The sequence below is a fragment of the Mugil cephalus genome, chromosome 17 (genome assembly GCF_022458985.1).
Source record: "Mugil cephalus isolate CIBA_MC_2020 chromosome 17, CIBA_Mcephalus_1.1, whole genome shotgun sequence".
In the NCBI taxonomy this organism is placed as follows: Eukaryota; Metazoa; Chordata; class Actinopteri; order Mugiliformes; family Mugilidae; genus Mugil; species Mugil cephalus.
Genome location: NC_061786.1, coordinates 21,394,491 through 21,418,961, shown reverse-complemented (window position 1 = coordinate 21,418,961; position 24,471 = coordinate 21,394,491). Strand labels below are relative to the sequence as shown.

The 24,471-nt window shown below is 42.1% G+C and overlaps 3 protein-coding genes across 5 annotated transcripts in view; all 3 read right to left on the bottom strand.

Moving 5' to 3' along the window:
* eif2ak3 (eukaryotic translation initiation factor 2-alpha kinase 3) overlaps positions 1–11,682 on the bottom strand; it is a 31,266-nt gene extending 19,584 nt beyond the window's left edge. Inside the window, exons 1-2 of the mRNA XM_047611309.1 lie at positions 11,031–11,682; positions 1,938–2,067 (exon numbers count right to left, since the gene is read on the bottom strand). Coding sequence (XP_047467265.1) covers positions 1,938–2,067; positions 11,031–11,338 — 438 coding nt within the window. The 5' untranslated portion in view covers positions 11,339–11,682. The remainder of the gene's footprint in view (positions 1–1,937; positions 2,068–11,030) is intronic.
* Positions 11,683–12,980: 1,298 nt separating this feature from the next.
* On the bottom strand, positions 12,981–19,800 carry rpia (ribose 5-phosphate isomerase A (ribose 5-phosphate epimerase)). Its single transcript, XM_047610452.1, has 9 exons — positions 19,578–19,800; positions 18,574–18,634; positions 18,269–18,324; positions 17,140–17,199; positions 16,961–17,025; positions 16,815–16,883; positions 16,293–16,434; positions 14,640–14,739; positions 12,981–14,543 (listed from the first exon to the last, which is right to left on the bottom strand). The coding sequence occupies exons 1-9, from the start codon at positions 19,761–19,763 to the stop codon at positions 14,446–14,448; spliced, it is 837 nt and encodes a 278-aa protein (XP_047466408.1). The 5' UTR covers positions 19,764–19,800; the 3' UTR covers positions 12,981–14,445.
* Positions 19,801–20,770: 970 nt separating this feature from the next.
* The window catches only part of slc4a11 (solute carrier family 4 member 11), a 109,579-nt gene continuing 105,878 nt past the window's right edge, over positions 20,771–24,471 (bottom strand). For all 3 annotated transcript variants that reach the window (XM_047610449.1, XM_047610450.1, XM_047610451.1), the window contains one exon: positions 20,771–23,799. In XM_047610449.1, the coding sequence (XP_047466405.1) occupies positions 23,733–23,799 (67 nt within the window). In that variant the 3' untranslated portion in view covers positions 20,771–23,732. The remainder of the gene's footprint in view (positions 23,800–24,471) is intronic.

The following is a 24,471-nucleotide window of genomic DNA, read 5'->3' as shown; positions in this document are numbered from 1 at the left end:
AGTTGGAGCTGTGTTGTATAAAGCAACAAAAGGTCAGAAAATAGAAAAAAAGATGGAAATTATGTGGGAAGTTCTGAGAAAACATCTTGATCTATCTTTTACTTTTTGTGTTGTGGATTATAATTGAACTTTGAATTGTTACATGATCTCCACTCAGTGGTCATAATGTTATGCCTGAACAGTGTATATTATATTTTGGTTGCTTTTAGCTACAAAATAAACTAAAACAAGACTAAAATATGCAACCAACAACCAGATTAACAGTACTGGAGTTATAAAATGTATATATATGCGCTGCATCTGAAATTTTTTTTTTTTTTGATTAGTCTCAAATGCTACTTTCATCAGTCTGCAGAGAATCATGTGCTTGAGCTGCAAAACTACATATAGCAGGAATGATATCTTATATCCAAGGTCATATTTATATTCTGATAAAGTCGACAGAGAAGCTATACACTACGCTCACACGGTCTCTGCTGAATAAACTACGAGAGCTTGGAGGAACCTTAAGGGGTTCTCTATATTATAACCTCCAAGGAGACGACCCCCGAATAAAAAAAGGTTAATAAAGTCTTCTTTTTCTAAACCTCAAAGACAACAGCTCTGAACCACGTGCCACCAAGAAGACTCGCAAATGTTTCTTTTTAAATCCAACTCTACATCCCAGCGGCTCATTTCAGTGATCAGTTTCCTCCTAATTGCATTTTTTGCAAATGAGTGAAGTCAGCAGCTGTGGAGTTTAGCTGGGACAAAGGCGCGCAGGCTTTTCAGGCTTTACTTCAGCACCACTTACAGACTTGAAAGAAACTCTTCTACAGGGAACTTCAAGTATTTCGACTCGTATTGCTTAGTTTGCACTTTCATTTCACACATATTTTAAATGAACACTCATTAACAAGCCAAGTAATTATTGGTAAATCACTTGTTGTTTGAGGTTTTTTTTTTTTACTTCAGTTGCCCACCACTGACTGATTGCAACCAAATCTATTTTTAATGGAAACAAACACTGCACCGCAGCCAGAGCGAAGCCTCCCGGGAAAATACTACTTGTCAAAAACATATTAAAGCTTAACCAACCCGCTCTAGATTGGTCTTTTATTGTTTTACCACGCTAATAAAGCAGACGTGCAATTTGTGCCTCTTCGCTTTTCAAACATGTCCTTCCAGAACCAGCAGGCTAACATTAGACTGATCTCAGCAGCCACCAAGAACCCTTGTTAGCATCAGAGGCTTTTTTCCCTGAGGCGAAACTCTCACACAGATCAAGTCCACATCAAAGCGGAGCGTCCGTGAGCACGCCTCTCGAATGTATCTCGGAGAGCGGCGCTCTGGTCTCGCTCTGGGCTACGTTTCACTTTCTGCGCGTCGGTGTGGGCGGTTTAAGCTTCTGTGTACATGTAGAGGCGAGGGGCTCGCTGAGCTCGTATGTGTAAACCACTGCAGTCAACAAAGAGGGTAATCCTCCAGGCGAAACAGCTCCTCTCGGATTTAATGTGTGGGTGTACAGTACGTCGGCTTGTGTTTCGAGTGTTTGTGTGTGTAAGAAATGTAAGCAACAGTAACCCTTGGCTTGGCTGACAGTTCAAAGTGCACTGAGTTCAATTATTGGTCTTTCAGTCTACTGACAACAAGCCGGGAGGGACAGTGTTTGTTCAGAGGAAAAGACGGAGACGAGACTGAATCTTTAGCCTCCAACTGACATGTCAAGACCGTGGGCATTGATTTTTTTTTCTACTGTTAGATGTTAATCATTTGAACAATGCCTCTTAACCTGTTTAAGTGGCTGTAGTTGACCTTTGCGTTTAACCAGACTAGTCAATTATCAAAAGCATCTGTACGAATTAGCATTTATGTGTTCGATGCATTTTTAATCCTGGTGTAGATTCATTATTCCAACACACTTAAAAATGTGAAGGAACCCAAAGGAGGTGATGTACCTCAGGCTTGCTGAGGCTGGAGGACACCAGGCATCCCGAGCCGACGTCCAGGTCCCACTGCTTCCTGCCCTGGTTGTGAGGATCCAGAGCCGAGATCCGTCCATCCAAGGTACTGATGATCACTAGAGACCTGTGGATAGAGCACAAAGACTTCAATATACGCTCTGAATGTTATGGGGACACGTGGGCCTGGGCCACTGAGGCGAGGGACATAAATACTGTCAAAGAAATGTAGGTTAACTCTGATTGATAAATGATGATGCTTTAAGTATAAGTTATCGTCCACAAGTCTTCACTTCGCTGTCCAACTATTTTTTTTGTCCAGGAACATAAATCCTGCGACATTATGACGCCACCATCTGAGAAAGGTTTCTCCTCTCAATCAGTGAGTTGAGGACGTCACAACTGGATGTTGTGGCATTTTTCTGTTTTGTCAACATGAAAAAAAAAAAAACATCTGCTGAGCTTGCAGACTAGTTCCTGCTCTCGTTCTGCACCAGTGTAGGTTGATTTCACAGTGTTGTCGCAACAGTTTCATTACATATGAAACAGGACACACTTCCTCTCATTTTTCAATATTCATATTTGTGAAGAAGTGGCAGGTAGGTATCTCTACCTAGTGTTAAAACTAAACTGCGAGTTCCATGACTGGGACATATTCGCCTGTATTAGAGGATCACACAACACACTTTATAGCGCTGCACGACCAGCGTTGACCCGACCACCACACCTGTGGAGTCACTCGTGTCCACGCAAGCTATTACGTACAAATATTCACAGTGAGTATGATCAGTCGATGCCACCTTCCCAACGGGAGCTTTTGTTATAATGCCATCAGGACACTGAAGGGTGGGGTATTGTTATGCAGCGGTGCAGATGTTATCTTCCCTCACTAGTCCGCTTGTTTAGTGAGCGGGGTGACCTTCAACAGGAGATAGCAGCACACCTGTGCCACGACAAACCCCATGCAGTCAGCTGCATGTTGATTACATGTTCATTAAGAGGCAAAGCAGCTGCATGGCACTAAAAACACAAATTATTTTAATGCTTAAATATTTTAAAATGAAGCGGATTAGTTCTCTACATACTTCTTTCAGAGGCTTTGCAGAATCAGTGAGCAAAAAAAAAAAAAACTAAGACTGGGAGGAATTAAGATGCAGGGGGTGGAAGAGTTTTTTTCCCCCCTCATAAGATGTATGGGGCTGAGTGTTTCCAAAAGCCCCGCTGGGCTTTACCCCTGAGACTTTAGGAAGTATTGTGATGATGGATTTTGCATTCCCTCCAATTAAAATTCTAAAACTCTACCAAAAAAGTTTACTCAATGAAGGATTTTAGTGTGAAATGCTCCCCTCCCTCCCCACAGCAGCGCTGGTTAAGAGATCTCCCATTCTTCCAGCGACGGCCCGACTTAAATGAACAGAGACATCCAGCCCCACCCTTCACCTAACTCTTGGGGCATCTGCCGCATTGCTTGTCAATCACGTCCGGAGCTACCGGCGGGGGCCACAGCCTGACTATTGATCTGTATCTGTCTAGAAGGAGACGCTGTCGACGGGGCTTTTAGCTTTATTTAACCAGCGAGGCTCTGCTGAGCACACACACACACACACACTCGCCGTCTCCGAGCACCCACCGCTTCACGTCCACACAGCTGGGACCCGAGCCGCTTCCCTCCGTTGGCTACTGGCGCGCACAGAGTTTTAACTGCCTCCCTGAAGGGCAACTAGACAGAGGCAGCCGAGGGAAAATACTGTGTTATCACTTGCTCACTTTCTAAAAGACAAATTTAGCAATTAAAGAAAATGTTTAACTTGTCATAACCACTTTAAATTACGTACACCGTGACAGCTATAATGTAAGTTTATTTAATAACCGCATCCCCAAGCTGCCCATCATTCAGATTGAGCAGGTGAATAGCTATTGACTTGACTTGCTATAAAACCTTACTGATCGAAGTCTTTAGTCATGAAGAGGAATGAACATGTTCCAGGATGTTTAGGCCTTAGGAAACTGAGAAATTGATTAATTCCGAGGGAGCAAATCAATTTTAGGAAGGCTTCTCTCGTGTTACACTTCAGTCAAAGGGAGTTACGGTTGCCGCTCCGGAGGAACACTTTATCCAGCTCAACTGGAGCTGGAGGTTTGCATAAAAATGCAAATAGGATCCGTTAACTGTAATGGGCCATGTGTCTTTCAGCACCATCAAAGCCAAGATTATCTCGCCCAAATCTGCTCTCAGCATTATCAGCCCAGCCACTCCGCGCCGAAGTGTGTAGCACTAAGAAAAACATTGTTTTTTCCTCGCAGCCACCAATAAAAACACAGCGCTTAAAGCCCGCTCTCACCCTCTCAATTGGCTGCGAGACCCTGCCAAAAATATTAGGCTGATTGGTTGTTGCTAAGCAGTCGGCTCTCTGAGAGGGTGGAAGCTTTGGCGGCCTTCGCTCGGCCGGGCCCCGCCTCCCCCGTGTCACGCTGTGAATGTAGAAGTGAAGAAGAAGTCACAGGGAGCATCGGGTTTATCTTCAGAGATGGAGAGAGGCTAAGGAAGAGATGGAGGAATCTCATTCTGAGACGCAGATCAAAGGCTTTTGTGGACTCTTTGTACTCCAGATAAAGGATAGGAAGGAGGGGGGGGGGGGGGGGGGGGGGGGGGTTTAGGGGTGGGGTACTTAACTCTACAACTTAGGTGTCGTGATGGTTATGGAGAAAACGAGTCGAGCTGCAAAAATAGCACTCGAACCAAAACATATAAACAACAGAAACTGAGCAAACAGCCCCACTGTATCGTTTAGAACTCGAGGCAATTTATTTTCCACGTCTGAGCCCCGAGACGCCGCAGCAGTGCCCGTCACCAAAGGGATAACACGAAGCCTGTGGGGCCGATGCTGCTGCTGCCGCCGACTGTGGCGGAGGGAGGCGGCGGGGACACTGAGGAAGACGTTTCGAACGGTGAATGAAGAGGGTGAAAGAGGGAGAGGAGAAGTGCGGCTGCCAAAAGACGGAGGGTTGTTAGCGTCCTCCGCCTGTAACGCTGTCAAAGTGTCATAATAGTGCGGAGTGTGTCTTCAATCACAAAGCATACGGCGGAGCAGGGAGCCAATTAGCCTCGCTCTCACCAGACTCGGCTCCTCGGAGACGCTCAGCCTCAGTCTGCACACACCAGCAAAACCGAGCTGCTGATAAACACTCTCCATTGAAAGAAACAACCAGGATGTTTACACAGACCCGGTCTCTAAGGAGCGGGAGCCGCCGAGTCCGACCAATCCCAGCAGCCTGCCGCTCCGCAGCGGCCAATGGAGGGGCTGTTTTTTGCTCCTCGCTCGTCCAATGGGTCGACGGCTGTGCAGACTCTGAGCCAATGGCGGGGCAGGACAGCTTGTAACCATGCAACGGCAAAAGCAGCCTGGGTGCACGCTGGAGTGTGGAGTTCTGCTGCCGCGCAGCTGCCGCTGAGCCGACCGTGCAGCCACAGAGAGGCAGAACAAAAATACGAGAGCGTGGGGAACACGTGGGGAGAAAGTTATGGATGCAGCTGTGAGCCGGCCGCACCCAGCGCCGACCAGCAGCTGCACCGACAGACGGGAGAAGGAGACGGGTCAAGTGCATTCCTTTGAGCTGTGCACATCGGGACAAATAGTGGCACGGCAATGACCGTGTGGGAAGGTTTTAAACGCGACATTTGTGCTGATCACAGCACGCAAACCAGAACTCTGTTGCTGTCTCCTCTGTGTTTGGTCTGAAATACATAATCGACATGATCTCTACGGAAATTGTTTGACGATATTTAAAGTAACAAAACAGGGTGAAAGCTCCGGCTCCAGACCTGAGGTGACATTATTAACAGAGATTAATGTGACATGTAGGTTTATATAACTGTCCTCGGTACCTGTTAAACAAACAAGTGATTATTTTAATGCCTTTTGCTGCAGACCAGTGATCAATCCCCTTCAAAACCCCGACCTCGCATCCACCAGGGTCAGTGCAGCAGACCACTGCAGCAAAGAGCAAAGGGTGTGGTTTTGTCAAAAAAAAAAAAAAGGAAAACTTACAAGCATGAAAAACACACACACACCATTTAAAGAGCATTGCCATCGCCCTCTCTCCCCTCCTGCATCAGCGCGCTCTTCCCTCCGATCTCACACGTGGTAAAATCCAAACTCTATGGCGCCACACTCCCGCCCGACGATTGGCCGGGACGCAGCTCCGATGCGAGGATCTGATTCGTTGTTGCTAAGCAGTGAGGAGCCATCGAGAGTGAAAACAAGACAGCGTGGTCCTACTAACTAACAGCCAACTCTGTGTTTTCATCCTCCCCTCCCTACTTTTCCCCTCCGTCTCCCACTCTCTCTCCGAGCATCGCACCTTTCTGCCTCTGCCCCACCCATACTGCAGTGCTGCAAGACGGGTCCTGCCGACTTACCAAAATAGCCGCTGACCTAATAAATCCCCCCATTTCTGGTAATCACACCTAGTATTGTTTAACAACCCTGGATTTCTACAACTAAACACGAAACAAAACCTCCAAATCCATCACCGACCGTGTTCACGTGTAAACAAAGTCAAGAGGTCAATCGCATTTAAACTTAAGCAAGTGCTCCTCGGTTTTTAGGAAACTAAATTTAAACATTATGACTGAGAGCGTATTAATAAATATTAGAATGGGACAAAGCAGGCACCAGACAGGAATAAATACCGTGGTTGCATAAGGGAAAGACAAGGAGGATAAAATAGGGTAAAAGTGATTATATAAGCGAGTTTGAAGTGAGTTTGATGGTTGCGGGCACAAATTCAGAATGTCTGGAATGCAAAACAAACACAGCCAGTTAAAAGTGCTCAAATCAAACTTCCCAGAGGGAGTTCAATCATCTTCATTGGGATTTTTTTTGGGACAGTGTCTATTATTAAAACACACAACTTCTCCCTGGTTACAGAGAGCAGACTGCAGAAATAATGTGAGAGAAAAAAATAAATAAATAAATAACAAGGAAATGAACTCTACCCTCGTGAAAAGGAACATTTTTTTTTTTTTTTAAAAAAACATCTTTTACCTAACTATAGCCGGACCCATGCGGCCAACTCAAATTCTGAGCACTAGCCCGTCTCTCGGACCTAATTGGCCAACAAGTTGCCCGGCCTGGCCGATTGGCTGTTGCTAAGCAGTAGGGGCTGGTGGGAGCCAGCCCGAGAGCACGGCGGCCCAGAAGAGCTGTTGCAGCTACAGGGCCCTGAGGGGGACGTAGGGGGTGGTGGGTACAGAGGGCGATGGGGGGGGGGAGGATGGGAGGGTGGCGTTAGGGGTAGCAGGTTCAAACAAAGATGCTGTCCTCTCTCCTCTCACCTCCAGGTGCTCCCCAAGGTCCTGGAGGGCCCCCGGTGGAACGCCTGGCAGCCGAGGCGTCAAACCTGCCAGCGCCGTCACATGTATGATTCACAGTCTTAACATATACACACACACACACACACACACACACACATATGTAACTGCACTGAGACAGATGTAAACACAGAGTCTCCAGAGTTTCTAACATAAAGATGTAAAGGTGAGACGACAGCTGTCAGCCGTCACAAGAGCGGCGTTCGTCACAAACTGAAGGCCGGATCAAAGCCAACATCTAGAATATTTATAGATTACAGGATACGGAGATGGAGATGGAGGAGGGGAGGGATGGGATGGGGAAAAAAAAAAAAAACTACTGCAAAAGACAAAGTTAAAAATGTTGACATCTGAGCATAGACTTGTGAAACACTTGAAGTGCTCGGAGATCTCATTTGGAAGAGAAACTAAAAGGGCTTCAGTGGATTCTGTTTCAAACACAAAGAGAGATGCGTGAGAGTTGTGGTACTGTCAACAAAACGCTAGCAGCTACATGCTTGAGAAAAGGGGAAAGAGTGGCTTTAATTTAAGATCATGAAAAAGATAACCGGCAACTTTGTTCTCGTGTCTCTGGAGTTGTTTGTTTAGCCAAAACGAGATGAGGAGTGCGCTGGCATTGTTATCGCCGGGCTGCACGTATCAGAGGACTTGGTCTGTTTGACTTGGAAAGAAAACAGCTGCAGGTGAAGCCTGAAAATGTCACTCACAGAGACGCGGCAGCGAAATGTTTTCAAAAGGTTGACACCACTCAGTGCTAAACGCACAAATGTATATTGTTTCACACTTTGCTGCGTGTCAGATCACATTTCAAGTTCCACTGTGGCTTCTTAGGATGTTTAAAATCTCTATTATGAACACAAACGTTTTTTCTGTCAGCTCCGAACATATTTTCTGACACCTTCTTGTTTGAGTTGGCCCAATACGTTTAATTTCTAAACAGCAGCAACTCTTTCGGGACACGGATGGAAACAGAGCGTGTAGTAGAGTATAGACTCGGGGGATGACATTAAAAAGCGATGTGTGTGTGTGTGTGAAGGTAAGGGAGAGCATCAGGGAAGAAGCAAGTGTAAGATGAGAGAGAGACAAAATTCAAGAGACAAAGAGAATAAATGCAAGGGAAATCCACTCACTCAGAGACATGCAGACACGGCGCACCGTGTTTTTGACCCAGTAAAACAGAAAGCCTAACTGGAGTTTGTTATTGTCTAATTTCTGTGCCATCCTTGTTGTTTTACATACGGTCTTTTCAATGAATAATTCAACCGTTTATTCTCCTGCACCTGCCTAACAAGCTACTTTGTTAATTCTTTATCGTGTTGACTTATTGACTCGTAACTGTCTGTTATGGGGATGTAAATTAACGTCCCAAGGGGACGGCCTTTTTAAAACCTGAAAGAATTATTCAGGTCAATGCATTCGAAAGACGTATAGCGCAAACAACAACGGGTGTTGGATTAATCAAAGCCCATAGGTGGTGGCAAACAATAGTAAAACAGGGGGAGATGTGTGCGCTGTGTAGGAGCAGACGCAGGCACACAGCGAGCAGTGGCAGGGTGTGACCAACACCGGGATGAACGCTCAGGAGTTTTCCTGCAGCAGCTGAGGTGACTGGCAGGGGAATACGGCTGCTTCTATCCGAGCAAACTGCATCGCCACTTGCTTTAGATTTCGTCTTGACGTTGTACAGACGGGAGCTGCAAAGTCTTTTACCTTGCGTTGCCCTTACAACTGTTATTTGACTGGTGTTTTATCCTGATAAGACCTTGGAGGTGCACCAGGTGTAAACAAAAAGCCACTTCTCGTCTCTACAGCACAGTACATACAGTACAGTTTTTCTCCTATTCTCTAACTAATCCTCTGGATGTGATATTCGAGGGACGGATGCTTAAAACCTCATTGTTTAAATTCTGGGTTAGGATATTGTCACCCTGTGATTAAAACTAAAACTCAAGACACAGCACAGTAAGCAAACACAGAAAACGTAAAAGTTTCAGCACCAAACATCTTCAGAAGGTTTGACTCTTATAACAAGGTTTTTCACAACTTCAGCTCCTTCTCGAAAAACTGACAACATGTCTGGAATACTACACAGAGAATTATTTAGCGTGGGACATGATGTGGTTCACCCAAAGAAAAGGAACTGAAATAATGATGTTCACAGGGATCGGGGAAGGGTAACAGTCCAAAGTTTGTGTAATGTTAAAAAAGAAAACATGAGAGAAAAGGAAGATTTTGAGGAAAACACTGCGCCAAAACATCTAAGGTGGGCGTAAAACCTACTGTTTATCAAGGAAGGCAAAATCAATGCCCTACCCACTGCGCCAAGAACTGCATCTCACTTTGAGCGGCGGTCTAACACCACCGGGTAAACATGTGGTTTGTGTGAAGTTGTAAACTTTTGAGTGGCAGCATCCTGAGGGGCTTTTTCCTCCGCAGAGCGACACGCGTTTTGCATGACAAATAAACCGAAATGCAAACTGTGCTCGTCATGGTAAGAGTTGCAACATTGGTTTTGTGACTAAATCAGTCAGTGTTTGCTTTTCATTTCCAGCACACGTTTTCTTTTTTTTTCTTTTTTTATGAGCGAGACAAATTCCCACCGACTGAGCCTCTATTATAACAACAGATCGCTGCTCTCATCGGGCTGTCTCTCGGCATGTAAAGCCACTGCAGCTTGGGTGTGAAAGCTTCCATCCTGCTGCTTGAAGTCATCACACAAATCCTTTTGCAGATGAACCGTTTGTGATTTCACATGCTTTATTTCAACTTTTACTCAGCTAAGAAGCACCCAATCTGACACGGAGAGTCATTTCACACTTTGATGGCTGAATGATAATAAATTGGAGGTTATATTTTAATCCAACAGACTATAGATAACGAACTGATTAAAGTCTGCCAAGAGCTGAACTAAGGTGCTAAAAACAAAGCTGCTAGAAATGCTCACAATGCAAACCCATACACTTTCAGATCTGTGAACGCAAGCCTGTATTTAAACTGTGTTTCCAGTGGGTTCATGCATATCAACGCAACTCCAAACTAACCAAAATAATAGCCATGCCCATGCCAGACCATAACATGTTCCAGCTTCAAACAGCCTTCTACTGATTCTGCGCAGTAGAAACTCTCTCCATCTCCTCAGAAACTTTCTGTGACAACCCGAAAAACACCCGCGGTCAGCTTTCTGCAACCCTCTCACTTATGTCAGCACCATAAGGGCAAATATGAAAGTACATACATTTAAATCTGGACGGACTAGTTTAGCCGCATGCACGTAGATTCATATCTACTTTCCCATTCAAACTTGTAAACAAGTACTTACGCCCATTATCAGACACAGAGTCAAACTTCTTTTTTTTTCATGTTTTTAATCAGGCTGCTGCCATTTTAACATGTTTTTAACAATAATTCCCGATGTATACGGGGAGATGATGTAGAAAAATAATAATAAATGGTTTAAAGCCAACAGGAATACATGCACAAGTTTTTTTTGAGTGCGGAACAATACGTCAAAAAAAAGCGGTTACAGCACGCGACTGTTGAGACGTTAGCTAGCTAAACAGATAAATAAAACCTTTTTTGTTTGTTTGTTTCGCCCTGTTTTTGAATATTTTAACTTGTCATTTTAGGTGGATTCCATATTTTTACAGGTGTTCAACGCGGAGTGTCCGATAATGGGTGTATAGCGACTAGCTGACGGTTAAGTTCCGTTAAATTACCTCGTCGGGGGGATGTTTCCGTTACTTTCTCCGAATGACTCGTCGGTCTCCCCGGTCGAACCGTTGTCGTCGTCCTCCACGGTCACGTCTGCCCCTATGACCGAGGCTCCCACGTTCCCCAAGCCGTGCTCCATGACTCTTGCACCATCTTCCGCCGAGGTCGAAGCCGGACCCCGGGTGGCGGACTGCGGCTCCCTCCCGATGGCGGAGCCCTGAGCTTGCGAGGTCCCGAATCCGATGAGCGCTTTCACCAACAGCAGGAGCACCAGGGAAATGCTCACGTTTCCAAAGTGAAGCCCCCTTTCCATTTGTAAGACTGGCACATTAGTGAAATATGAGATTTACATGCCACTGGCCTTGTAAATCTTAACACAAAAAAATAGAAACCCCGAGGTGAAAATGAACTGCAACAACACAGAAAAGTTGAGTTTGTGTGTTGCAAAAAAATAACACCCTTTCGAATGAGTTCTTTAAGTAAACACATACAGCAACTGGGAAACCATGTTGTTCCCTTTATACTTGCCTCGACTTGCCTTAGTAACGCAAAGTCCCGCCTTGTTTCTACTCTAGGATTGGACAGTAAAATCCTGACGTTTGTCAAAAAATAATTTACCCGTTTCTGATTGGCTCATTAGCTGTCAATCATGAGTCCTCGCATACTAAGCAGAATCTGATTGGCCCAGGCAGCCGTCACTCAAAAGGGCGGGCTCAGACCATGCCAACCTCCCAAACAGTTCGTCCCATTGGCTAATCCGTCGGTTGACACGTCGGCGCAGGCGCACTAAGCGGCTGCCACACAACGGGGTGGAAAAAAAAGGTGACGCAAAAAAGTCCCCGATGGCGTTTCCTGTGGAGGGCCTGTGATTGGTGGATTGTTACGTCGTCCGTCCAATAAGAACGACGGGGCCGAGAAGCAGCGACGCCATTGGTCGACGCGGGGTCCCGGTGTGACTGAATGGGAAGCCCCGGATTCGATACATCGCCCGTCATTCAAGAGCAGTTGTCAAGAAAGTCGACATGAAAACATCAACGTGGCTTCAATGCAGTTGACGGGCTAGAGTTCCTGGTTCCTGATCACGAGTTATAAATTCTTCTCACTTTCAGACAAACAAACAGGAAGCGCTATGACTTGTCAAATACATTTTAGAAATGGTCTTAACAGTTATTTACCAATTTCAGCAATTTTAATTACCACCACACTGTACTGTACACGGAATGTCTTCATGTTTCTATTATTCTCTATATACTTTATAGTGTTATTTATTGTATATTTTTTATTATAATATTCCTGTCAGATTCGTTTTTTGTGTGTGTGTGTATATATTCTTGTCAAATTTGCTGTTTTTGTGACAAAAAAAGAAATCCTATACGTGAGATAAATAAACAATGTGTTGTGACATAATGTTGTTTGCATGTATTACAGCACTAAATTTCCCAGTTTCGATACGTTGTTTTCACAAATACACATAGCAATGAAATGCTGAAAGGTATCTATAAAAAAATAGAAATAAAAAATTGTAGTTATAGACGCAGATGCTGCAAACATATATATTTTTATTTTAGGTGCGATATGAGGTCATTGTGGGTTTGCTGTGCTTGCAGTAACAGACCTGCAGCAGAATAAAGCTGCTGCATTTCTAGCGCCTCCCTGTGGCCAAACATAAGACTGGCAGCGTAATTTTTAAAATTTTTTTTGGTTATTTTCACATTTGACATTCACAGTTTGAATGGAAAACAGAAACTAAAACATTTAACCTACACACTAACTCCACAACTAAAAATAATTTTAATATTTCAGTTCATAAATTTGGTAGAGAATACTAAAAATATCAAACATTACTTCACCAAAATAAGAGCAAAAACTAATTTAGTGAAATAGTTTGTTGGAGTTAAAGCTAAATGAAAACGTGCAGCGAGTCAGAAATGGCAATAACAACAAGGAGGCATTGCTGATCTCAATTTGGTCCTGTATTGGTTAAAGAAAAAAATATATAAATGTAGTACTTTCACAGCAAAATCATAATCACAGTCAACTGGTAAAGAAAAGAAATGCTGGTGCAAAAACTATCAGAAAATATCTGCGTACAGTTCGTTTCGGATGTTTGTTTGGTTTCAACATCGTCTCCAGGCTAGAATCAGACCTTGATCATATTAAAGTTTCACGTCTAAATGTTCTCCTGAGTCTCTCACAGTAATAAAAACAAACAAAAAAAAAAATAGAAGAATGAAACCAGAGTGTAAGGCATCGTGAGCCTAAAGCAGAAAACAAATCTCACACAAATGACTTGGTTTGGTTGTTTCAACTCCAGTTTTAGGAACTCATCTTTAACTACTGCATTTCTGATTTGATTTATATATAAAACATTTTTTTTGAAAGCTGCATAATCTCAATTTTGTTACTTCTGAATCAGACAGGACATTCTACTGCTTAAGCAAAACCAAAGGCACATAAAATGTACTTGTGGTGCTGCTGGCTGATATTTCAGCTGCATCTTTTCACCATTAAAATAACATTTTATCTGTATTTGAAATGAAGTTTACGGCACAAGAGCTCCTGTGACTGTGTGTGGAACGAGTAACCGACATGCAAGTGACTAACAGGCACAAAAATATCAACGCAGTGGAGGAAGCTACATGCATTTTTTTTAGTTTTTTAACAGAAGGAACTCCCAACATCTCAAGAGAATTACATTTAATTACGACGATATATAACCTTTGAATAGTGGAATAAAGGTTAGAGATTATTTTCTACTTGTTGAATCCAAACCTCAACAAGGTAACAGCTGCTAGAGTGAATATATGAACCTGATAACTGCATGTTATTCAGCACAACTCATCTTTTTTGGGGGGTGAAGGCAGCGTTTTTTTTTTTTTTATCCCTTCATTGATCTAATTACACAAAACTGTGAGGCAAACTGAGTGCTTGACATTTATTTAACTGGTGGATTTGAATTTAATTCGTCTCAGCCGTGCAATTTTAAGTGTGATAAACAGTTATAAGCTTTTTAAAGCACAACTTTTAATAGATTATAGTGTCAAGGCACCTCTTAGTTTTTATTCTGCAGTGACTCATCAGCTGCTAATTACAGAAGGAACCGACGTTCTCGTTGTGTGTCCGGCAATAGACGGGAAATCGCTTGGTTTTTTACTCACGAGGCACTTTAAGTCTCACAGAATCAGTAGCACCACCTTCCAGGATGAGAAAAACCGAGCAATGCTCAAATTCTAACCGACTGTGACGTGTGTGACAACTTTCCTGCTTTCGTTTATTTCTTTTTATCCAGGAGCTGCAACCGAAACACAGCCCGGGACCTGGTGAATCAAGAATCTGGCACTTGTGGGAGAAGTGAGGTCGTTCACAGGAGGAGGAGGAGGAGGTGGAGGTGGAGGTGGTGTGATGGTTGAGGTGAAGTCCTCAGTTGACCGGAGGATCCCGAACCTGCACGCTTCCATCCTCCATCCCGAAGTAGGCGCGCTCGGCCATGCCGACGAAGAGCCCCGTCTCCACCACACCTGAGAGGGGGTCACACGGACATACGGCTTTCAAACATCTGGAACATCTGTTCCAGGTTTAAAGATTTACGTGATGATTTATTGGCAGCTACTCACCGGGAATCATCTTGATGGCCGTGTTGACCTCCTTCCAGTTCTGAGCGTGCTCAAACTTCCAGTCCAGGATGAAGTTGCTGTTGTCGGTCACCACAGGTCCCTGAACGCCACATAGATGCAGTTCATTACAAAGGACTTTACCCAGGCTCCACTACAGAGGCAAATGTTTTTACAACACCCCGTATTCAAAGTCAGATCTCTAGAAGAGTTATTTTAGTTGGCACAGTTTATCAAATACTTTCAAAATGATTTGTTTAATTATCAAGTAATCTGTGTGTTTTAATTAAGAGAAAGCCTGTCTGTGATCACTAAGACTTGGTTTGTGGCTTTACAAATTGTCAAGATATTTGTACGTTGGAGGTCTTAAAGTCAGACCAATAAAAACTTAAAGACATAATAGACGCACAATATTTCCTCAGTTTTCCTCTGATAACGAGTTATTTATCTCGTTATCGCTGAGATCTCCAAAAAATGTATCGTTATCTAGCAACATTAAACAACGTTAAGCCCAAAGTAACAAATGCCTGACATTACAGTAGGGCTATTACATTACCATAGGTCTCCAACAATGTGTCTGCGACCCCTAGGGGGCCACAGAGGTACTGCAGGGGGGGTCGCAAAATCTTTGGTTGATTAGACATTTTTTATGTTTCTATATATTTTTTTTTTAATTTTTCCCCACGAATTTAAATTTCTTTAAATACACATCAATGCAAAATGATAATAATAATAATATATATTTATAAATAGCACTAGGCCGAGTTTTAATACATAACACATACTATTATTGTTACTACTACATTATTAGTGTTAAGGGCCTCCATCAGTCTGCATGGCAGGCCACATATGACAAAACTCTCTCGAATTAGAGAGCTCGAGAAAACAGAGGAAATTAACTTGTGATCACAGGATTAACTGAGGACATAATATGTATGAATGCACGACCTCTTAGGGCTTCCAACTATCACTCCTATCGTCTATTACAGTTTATATCTCTGTACCACAACTTGTTCTTGCTCAAAGTTTCCAGCAGCTGCTGGATTTTTTCTGTTGATTTGCAACAGTGCAAATGCTAATAATCTTGGAAATAACTGCATAAAAGCACAGCCAGCCTCTCCCCTCCAGACAGGAACAGACTCACAAACACTGCCACCCAATAATTACATTCCAGGTGCAAGAACTCGCCTTTATCGTGTGCTTTATGAGCACTACCTGCACAGTTACATGTATATTATATTTAATAATACTCCACTGCTGCTTTCTTTTCCTTGCTTCAGGTTGTTTAGTTTAGCTTCATTTAGCTTATTGAGACTACTTCATGTTTTTATGTTTATTACAGATGCTTCAGGTTTTTATTCCGCTGTGACTGGACCTCAGGATTTAATTCTGTTCTCTTTCATGTACCACATTCAAACACAGTCAGCTCTCAAGATCCCAACCTAAGACTTGCAAAATGCTTTATTCAGCTACTTATAGATATCTGAAATAAATAAAGTTTGCTAATTTTTAGGTTTAATTGCACTTTTTTCTTGTTCAACAGACGTCTAGAATCAAATATATTCCCCAGAGTGAAACCAAGCAAAAGTAGTTGTGAGTAAAGAAAACATCTGCAGCGCTCTGAGAGGTTTTGGGAGATAAGATCAGTCGACTCACTGCTTTACTGACAGCCATCCGCAAGTTGGCTTCTCCTCCGAAGCGCTTGGCTATTGTTCTGGAGACAGGAACGTAGGCCATGGGGATGACCTCGATGGGAACTCCCTTCTTCCACTGCTGGCCCAGAGCCTTGGAGTCCTTCCTGGGAGCAGAGAGGAGGAATCAAAGCCGGATAAAAGGCGCTCAAGTAAGATTTATACCTGTGTTAAGTGATGGGATCTTATCATGTTTAGTTTGGGTACAAACTTTCAACAAGTCACTAAAAGTTTAAATAACTTCCTGCAGAACTCTAAAATCTGCTTGTCACACAAAATAAATTTTAATCCCTTTCTGTGGTATTTCAGATTTCCAATTAACTGATTTGAAAAGCTGAAACACACCAAGCAAACATTTAAAAAGGATTTATTTTTCAAGGCTTTGCTAATAAACTTCATATTTGCAGTGAGACAGAGACCGGTAGCCTCCAGATCCTTTGTTGAATTAAATAATAATTAAACTCAAGGTAAAGTAGCAAACACAAACCTGTAGTCGGCGATGACCACGAAATGTTTAGCGCAGCCGGCTACGATCTTCTCCTGAGTGAGGCAGCCGCTGGGGGACGAGGGGAAGACGAGTGAGGGACAGAAGACGGAGGAGACGTTGTTTAAACTCAGCTGAACTGTACTCACCCTCCACCTTTTATCAGGGTGAGGCTGGAGTCCACTTCGTCCGCTCCGTCGATCGCCACGTCCAGCTGAGAAAAAGAAAAAGAAAACTGAAAACAATTTTCACAACTCTCCAATTTAAGCCAACAAGGTTTGAACATTTTTTTTTTCCCCCATTTCCACCGCTTCCAGATTCATCGTACCTCCGGGTGTCTGTCCAGATCTGACAGCGTGAGGCCATGCTGCAGAATCAGCTGACGCGCCTGTGTGAGTGTTAGAAAAGAGAGGAAATGAGATACAGAGGAGACATTAAGAGACTGTTTTCAGTTTGTTTGTTTGTTTTATAAATGTCAGTCACTGTGACCGTTTTAAGAAAGAGGAAATGCTTCTGTGAGGCAACAGATTGCATGTAAAGCCACAATGTTACACGTGGTTGCAAAATACTGTTTTACAGGCATCAGGGTGAAAATAGTAATAATGACAGATTGTACAGATCTGTAAAGAAAACCACTGATGAGGGCTGCAGCAACGCCACACAAAGTTAACGTCCATTCCTCAGACTTACGCACATTTTCACGCACAGTTTAATGGAGTTATGCTCATTAAGACTTTCAGACTTTCTGAATACAGCCCTTGCCCCAGTTTACATGCAACGGAGAAAAAAGAATAACTAATGGGAACATGTCTTCCTCCTACACACTAGGTGGCGATATGTGTCTTTTCAGTAGGTTAATTTGGCTCCCTTTCAGGGTGACCTATTACGTCATATAACATGATAACAAATTGTTCACGCAGCAGGTCGGCATTTCAAACCACAACCAGATGGATAATAATTAATCTTTTTTAATCTCGTACGTTGTATCCAGTTAAAGTCCGATTAAGTCGTATACATGCCGGAGAAAATCGATTTCAATCAGATTTTAGCTTTTTTTTTGGCTCTGCTACTTTCCAGTTGTTTGTTTCGCCACATGTAGACCTACTTCACAACAGCAGTCTTTTATTGTTTTTTGTATATATTTTTTATCTAATTGTGCGCTACCGTGACATGGTAATTTCCCATACGTGGGATAAATAATAGTTTCTTTATATCTATGTCTTAATTGTGAGCTAGATTTCAATATAATGGCTTTCAGAATTCATAAGTTCAAGGTTTAAACAGTTTGTATATCAAAATATGTTATTATGAGTATGTTTGAATAGCATTTCGTAATTTTAATGGTAAAACGTGGCTAATGTTTATTGGTAACAGTGGAAAAAAGTTGCTGGATTAAACAGCTTATACATATTTGTGCGTAACTGCCCTACAAGTGTATGTTCAGTCGTCAAACTAACCTGGAAGGAGGTGGGAACGCACACAATGTTGAGTTTCTCCTGTCGCACTCTCTCCGCTGCAACACACAACAAACGCAACAGGAAGAACAGTGTGTTCAGTTATTTTTACAGCTTGTGCTTTCTCATGGATACAGAGTTCACAAACATGCACAAGTAACAGGGTTCTACATAAACATCTTGTTATAGTTACACAAAATCCATTTTTATAATGTCTCTTTTTCTGTTTAATCACCATCATTTTTACATCCAAGCAAATATCATGGTTAGCTTGACGTTAGCTTGTGTAAAAGCTTGGTTCCACTCACCTAACCTGTCCACGGCGTAGACGATGGTTGAGCCGCTGCCCACTCCAACCACCTGGTTGTTCTACATGTGAACAGAGTGGAAAGTGATGAAGGAACATTTCAAAACAGGTCAAAGGTGGCAGAAAGCAAACAACGGCAAAACATAGATTTGACTTTCCTGAAAGTGCAGAGTGCACCACGAAAACCACTGTGTTCTAATGGATTATTCATATAAGACACTGAAGATGTTTAAGGCAACACTGCTGCTGTATTTATTTACATTTTAGCACGTGTAGTAGAATAAAAGGGCTTTATTGTCATTGCACAGGTAAAACGAAAAAACCATTTAATCCCATTTTTTTCCCTGCAAAAAAAGTGCATGCCGTAAGTAAAGAGGCCTGGTGATGTGACCATTAACACTAGTTACATGATATTGATATAATAAGTTATAGGAGACACCGTATTCTTTCATTTTAAAACTTTAATTAGCTAAAGTCAAACCAGCACTTCAAGAGTTTCCAAAAAGTGCAGCAGCTATTGTTGCCAGTGGGATTAAATGGTGGTCTAAGGTTCCCCTTAGGTGCTGTGGAAGTACTGGAATAAAAATAAATCAGACTATTTTTAAAAATGAAAAAAGGCTATAATTTATCCTGCAACGCTTCCTGATCATGTGCTTTATTTTTTATTTATTCTTTATTTATGCACTGGGTTATGGCATCTCCAGTTTCAAATTCCAGGCTTCTAATTAAAGTCACGCACAGCAACTTAGCTCCTTTATTTCTGTCTCTGGTCTGTAGCATGATGCTAGGTAAAGTTAGCTCACAAGTATGTGTAACACTAAGTTAATTGGATCTAAACAAGTTGAGTAACGGGTCAACAGAAGATAGTTTAGGCTAATATGTGTTAGCGAACTCTGCTAGTGTGTTTAGGGGATATAATATAGTGCTGTTTTTTTTTTAAATGGCAGCTAAACAGAGCTAAAGGCTGTCAATATACAGTAATGCAGAAGCTAATAGTGAAATTACCTGGACGTGGTTATCCACGGCGGCGTACGCGGCCAGCTTCTTCGCCTCCTCCGCCATGTTCGCTGCAGACCGACTGAAGGGACGCACGTGTCTCTGAGTCCCCGCGAGCCTCCGGGATGCTGCTCGGGTAAGAAACCCAGCTGCCAGGTTACCCAAGGAGACGCAGACCCACCCCTGGAGTCTCATGGCCCGGCCCCCAGCATGTGGAGACGGACAAACTTCCCGGAAGTCAAGAGCGGCGGGGAAAGCGGCGGGTCGCTTTCTGCGCATGTGCAACGACACCACGTGGACAAAACAGAGGCTGCAACCAGGAAGTGTTTGCCTGCAGTTATTTGAATTGAGATGAAACCTTCACAGGGCACTTATTGAAATACTTGGAAATTTTAAAATTCAGTCCTAGAGTGTTATTACAGGGCATAAGAAGACTTTTTTTTTTTTTTTAGTTTTTAATTTTCATGGAGAAAATCAAGATGAATGAATTTACCATATATGGTTCCTTGTCCTTAAGTGGTAAACAAATGTAAACACCTATATAGACCATTAGAACATAAGAGCTGCAAACATACACATTATCACATTAGACATTAGGCCACTTCTTTGTGGTACCGAATAAGTCAGTTACACTCAGCATTCATGAAGAGGTGAACCTTGTAGACGACATTAGACCTGGATTAGACCTCTCTATATTTCCTTGATCTTCTCTAATTGGTTGAATGAAAACCACATGCTTTTTAATCTCATTGACACACATGTGGACGTAATTTAAAATGTGTGTGGAAGTTACCATATCCGTTTTTTTTCCCGAATATTAAGATTAAAAAATAATTGTGTTTTCTGTGGTTCTGAAACTGAAGCTTGGAAATATCTGTTGTTTGTGAATATCTGAAATTGGACGTGTTTACAGTCTTTTAATATTAAATTTCCCCCCCATGGGAAATCAACACATCTTGTTTTGCCTCATCGTATCTCGCCCCCTCTCGTCTAATTATATCCCAGCTTGTAATATCTTGTCCCATCTTGTTTTCTCGTATCTTATCTCATGTCAAGCCCCTTGACTTTTTACGACACCTCATAAATTAAAACAGTTGACAGAGGCAAGACGTGGTCCTGAAGGTGGCGCTAGATGACCTGGGGGTGGGGGGGTTATTAATATATTATTAAAATCCACATCAAACACGAAGCACACACATATCTACATCACTACTACTTTTTATTTGGCAAACAGCTTGAGATAGTCTCTCTTTTTCAGTGTACAGTATGTATATATATATATATACTATAGTAAACCAACACATTCTGTTTGATAACCATTTTTTTCTCGTTTTTACATTTACAGCTTACAAATATAGCTGATCTTTTTGACAAAATTACAGTTTCTGTTTGACACCTAAATTAGTATGCTATATAAAAATCCACACATCATACATTCTTGATTAGAAAAAGTAGGCTATATGAAATCAGGGAAGGAACGAAAAAGAAAGGAAAAACAAAACAAAACAAAAAAAAAACACCACAGTACGCAATTTCAAACAAATCCAATTAGGAAGAGGGGGGAGCTGAGGTTTCACAAACGGAATATAGTATGTCGTTCACGCTGAATCCAATATCAAGTCCTCTGAGAGAAGTTTGCTGCTATTCCAGAGTCACCGGTACAGTGAGGATATCGAGGAACAACGACAGTACTGTCACAGAAGAAGAAGAAGAAGAAGAAGAAGAGTCGGCCTTAAAGTTAGAAACTAATACCTTTGCCGTGGATTATAATGGATAGTTGATAAAAACTAAACTTTGCATTGCAAACTGTACATATTACTTCAAACCTCACAATCTCTTCCTTCCTTCACCAGTGCTGTCTTAAGGCTTAGTCCACGGATTATGCAAATCGCCTCCGAGCTTTACTTCCATGCCCTTCTATCTCAGCGTGAGACATCTGCTTAAACCAGGACATCTTTTCTCACATCTGTAAAGACAAAGTTGAACTGAACTGCATGAGGGAGCTGCCATTTTGATATTGGGAAAGCAACTAAACCGTAATAAAAACCCAGCACAGTGAACGCCTCTTTGACAGGCAAACGTTCTCCGTCTCTCTCTCTCTTCTCGATGTGTGAAATAACTGAATCGTGGGTAATCACGGAGCGTTTTCTTTGTACGACGAGGACGGACTGAAAAGTTGCTGTCTCAAAAAAACACAGCTGGCCTGTCATTGCTTCAGTGACGGGTCCAGCCTCCGCTGGGAACCCCGAATCTCACCGGTGAAGTTTTATACACAGTATTGCTGAATATTGAGCATTGCATTCGTTTTTTAAAACGAGAAGTTAGACTGTTTGACTTGCTACTTGTTTTTTTTTTTTTTGTGTTTTTTTTTTTTTTTTTCCTGTGTAGGATACATGTCCATTGGCATCACATTGTATCAAAAAACCCAGATGAGACATGCTTGAAGCCAACCAGTGCTTAGAAATTTTTCTTTTTTTGTCTTTTTCGAACTGTAGATAACAAGATAAATCTCTCCAGACGCCTGGAGCGTTATTACATGACAACATTTGCAAGCACTGATCTAATCATAACATCTAAATAGAAAACAAGACCGGGTTATTCTAAAACTCTGAACACTTGTTCACAAAAAGAAAAAAATAAAGGATGCATTTTTATTGAATCCAAAGCTCTCGAACGTTTATTTGTTTTATTTTTAATTCTTTTTTTTTTTTTTTTTTTTTTACCTCTAACCTGACTTTCTTTACCAGCAATGCACCAGAACTGTGTTGGACTCTGACATGGAGCTGGACGTGTAAACACTGCGTAGAAGTAAAGACAAACACTCAAAATACAACAACTGTGGAATGTAAAGGAGGAAAAAAACAAAAAACAAAAAAAAAAGTACATATTTCTTTCAAGTTTAGGGTAAACACACAAAATTAGCATCTGAAAGATTATGATAAATAAATATTCTATTTAAATGTTTTATTTTTTTGTAAATTGCCATAATATACTCTAATATATTCATAATTTGATAAAGACTTTAACTATATGTTTTGGTTTGTGCTGTCGTTCTAAATAATTACATATAATATATACCCATGGAATGTGTCGTCGTTTTTCTTTAAATTTACTTAAGGACTTAAACTCTTAAAAGGTTTTTCTGAAGAAAGCTTGGATGAAGGACAGACTGTCCACCACACACACACACACACAGACACACACACACACACACACACACAGGCTCAGACACACTGTTTTATAGTCTCATTAATGACTTTTAGTTTGAATAAAACTAGATACGCGTGGGCACAAGTGTCCTTCGTATAAAAAACAAAACAAACAACAACAAAAAAAACAGGGAATTTCAGCTAAAAGTCGAAGGAATGTGAAAGTTTTATAACACTGCACAAAGATGGAGTTTTTTTTTTTTTTTTTACTTTACCGAGGCCCAAATGCAGCGTTTTTTTTTTTTAATCAATTTCACCCATGGAAAAGTATTTAAGTACTTATCAACACAGTGTACGTATGTAAAACTCACCCGTGCGACAGTGTAAAAACACAATGTGAGTGCAAAGAGGTGGAGGAGGGATCAAACTTACATTGTGCCATTACACCTCTCTAAGTACTAAGCAATGTACACTGGCAGCGTTTGTATTACTTACACGGTATCAGTGAGTACTTGAAGCACTTCCCCACAGGTTCAAACACAGACGTATACACCGCAGTAAGGATATTGTAAAGTGTCACCACAGAAAAGGAAAAAGGCGTGAGAGGAGGACATGGAGGTATATGGCACTGAACATTCAGACACAGGAGGAAGGGGGGGGGGCTCAAACAGAGGTGAAACAGGGAGTTCTGGACGGTCCTGTTTTTATTTTAGTTATTTTTTTTCTTATCGGTTTCCCTCAGAGAGACGCCGTCGGTTTAACGCCCGACGTTTCCCACGACTCTCGCTTCCTTCACCCGGGTTCCCGCGTTTTCCAGTGCTTCACCTGTAAGAATGTTCTTATCAGATACAAAAATCAAAACAGTCGCTATTTCTCTTTTTGCTTCCATACAGTTTTGCATTGAAAAATATGTTGTTGTTTTTTTAAATCCTCATTCCTTTTCTTTTTTTCTCTTGTTTTTTTTAAATTCCAGACGTCTTTTTTTCGCGGATCTGGAGCTCGTGTCCATCTGTGGCTACATGTGTTGGGCGTCCATTATGTCCAAGTATTTGGCCTCGATGATGTGAGGAAGCACGTTGTTCCTAAACACAGATATGAGAGAAATAAAAAAAGCATGAACGTGTCAGATCTGATCAGATAAGACTGATCGCACACATGCTGTGAACAAGAGACTCAGTCAGTGGCTCGTTTACAGGAATGTGCACAAAGTCAACAGAGAACGAATCAGGGAGGTCAACATGTTGAAGTTGATTCAGGTTTATGGAAGTTTTTCAGAGTTTGTGCGTCTGTTAAACTGTGCAGATGTAATTCTACTATTAAGCGTCGTCATCTCTCGGTTTTGCACCGTTTGCACGGCCTCATGTTGTCGACATACGCTGCACGTTTCCTTGAATGTGACTGTGTTCATGCAGCCAGAGAAACGTCCTGTCATCTCACTGTGTGCTGCACCTGTTCTATATGCTTGAAATGACAAAAACAAACCCTGTTTGACCTGAGATGTGTGCACAGGCAGCTGTTTTCTGACAATGTAATAAGTCACTGTTGCGTTTACAGATTGTTTCTCTGCTTCCGAGCATCAACCAAAGGTGCATTAAATCAGAAACACATGCTCCAGTTCCGTGTTTCCTTTACAGGTATTTTTGCAAAATAAAAGTGATATTTCTGAAATTTCCATAAAGTACAACTTTGCTTTGTGCGTGTTTCCATTGAAAGGTGTTTGGTTAATGAGCTGTAACTTCATAAAGTCTCGTCTC

Bases quoted from the DNA above. Each gene is read 5' to 3' on its own strand.
- rpia (XM_047610452.1), bottom strand. From the start codon at position 19,763: ATGAGACTCCAGGGGTGGGTCTGCGTCTCCTTGGGTAACCTGGCAGCT. The intron at 18,635-19,577 runs GTAATTTCACTA...GTTCACATGTAG, and splicing joins CCGTGGATAACCACGTCCAG to AACAACCAGGTGGTTGGAGT. The intron at 16,884-16,960 runs GTGAGTACAGTT...CTCGTCCCCCAG, and splicing joins ACCCTGATAAAAGGTGGAGG to CGGCTGCCTCACTCAGGAGA.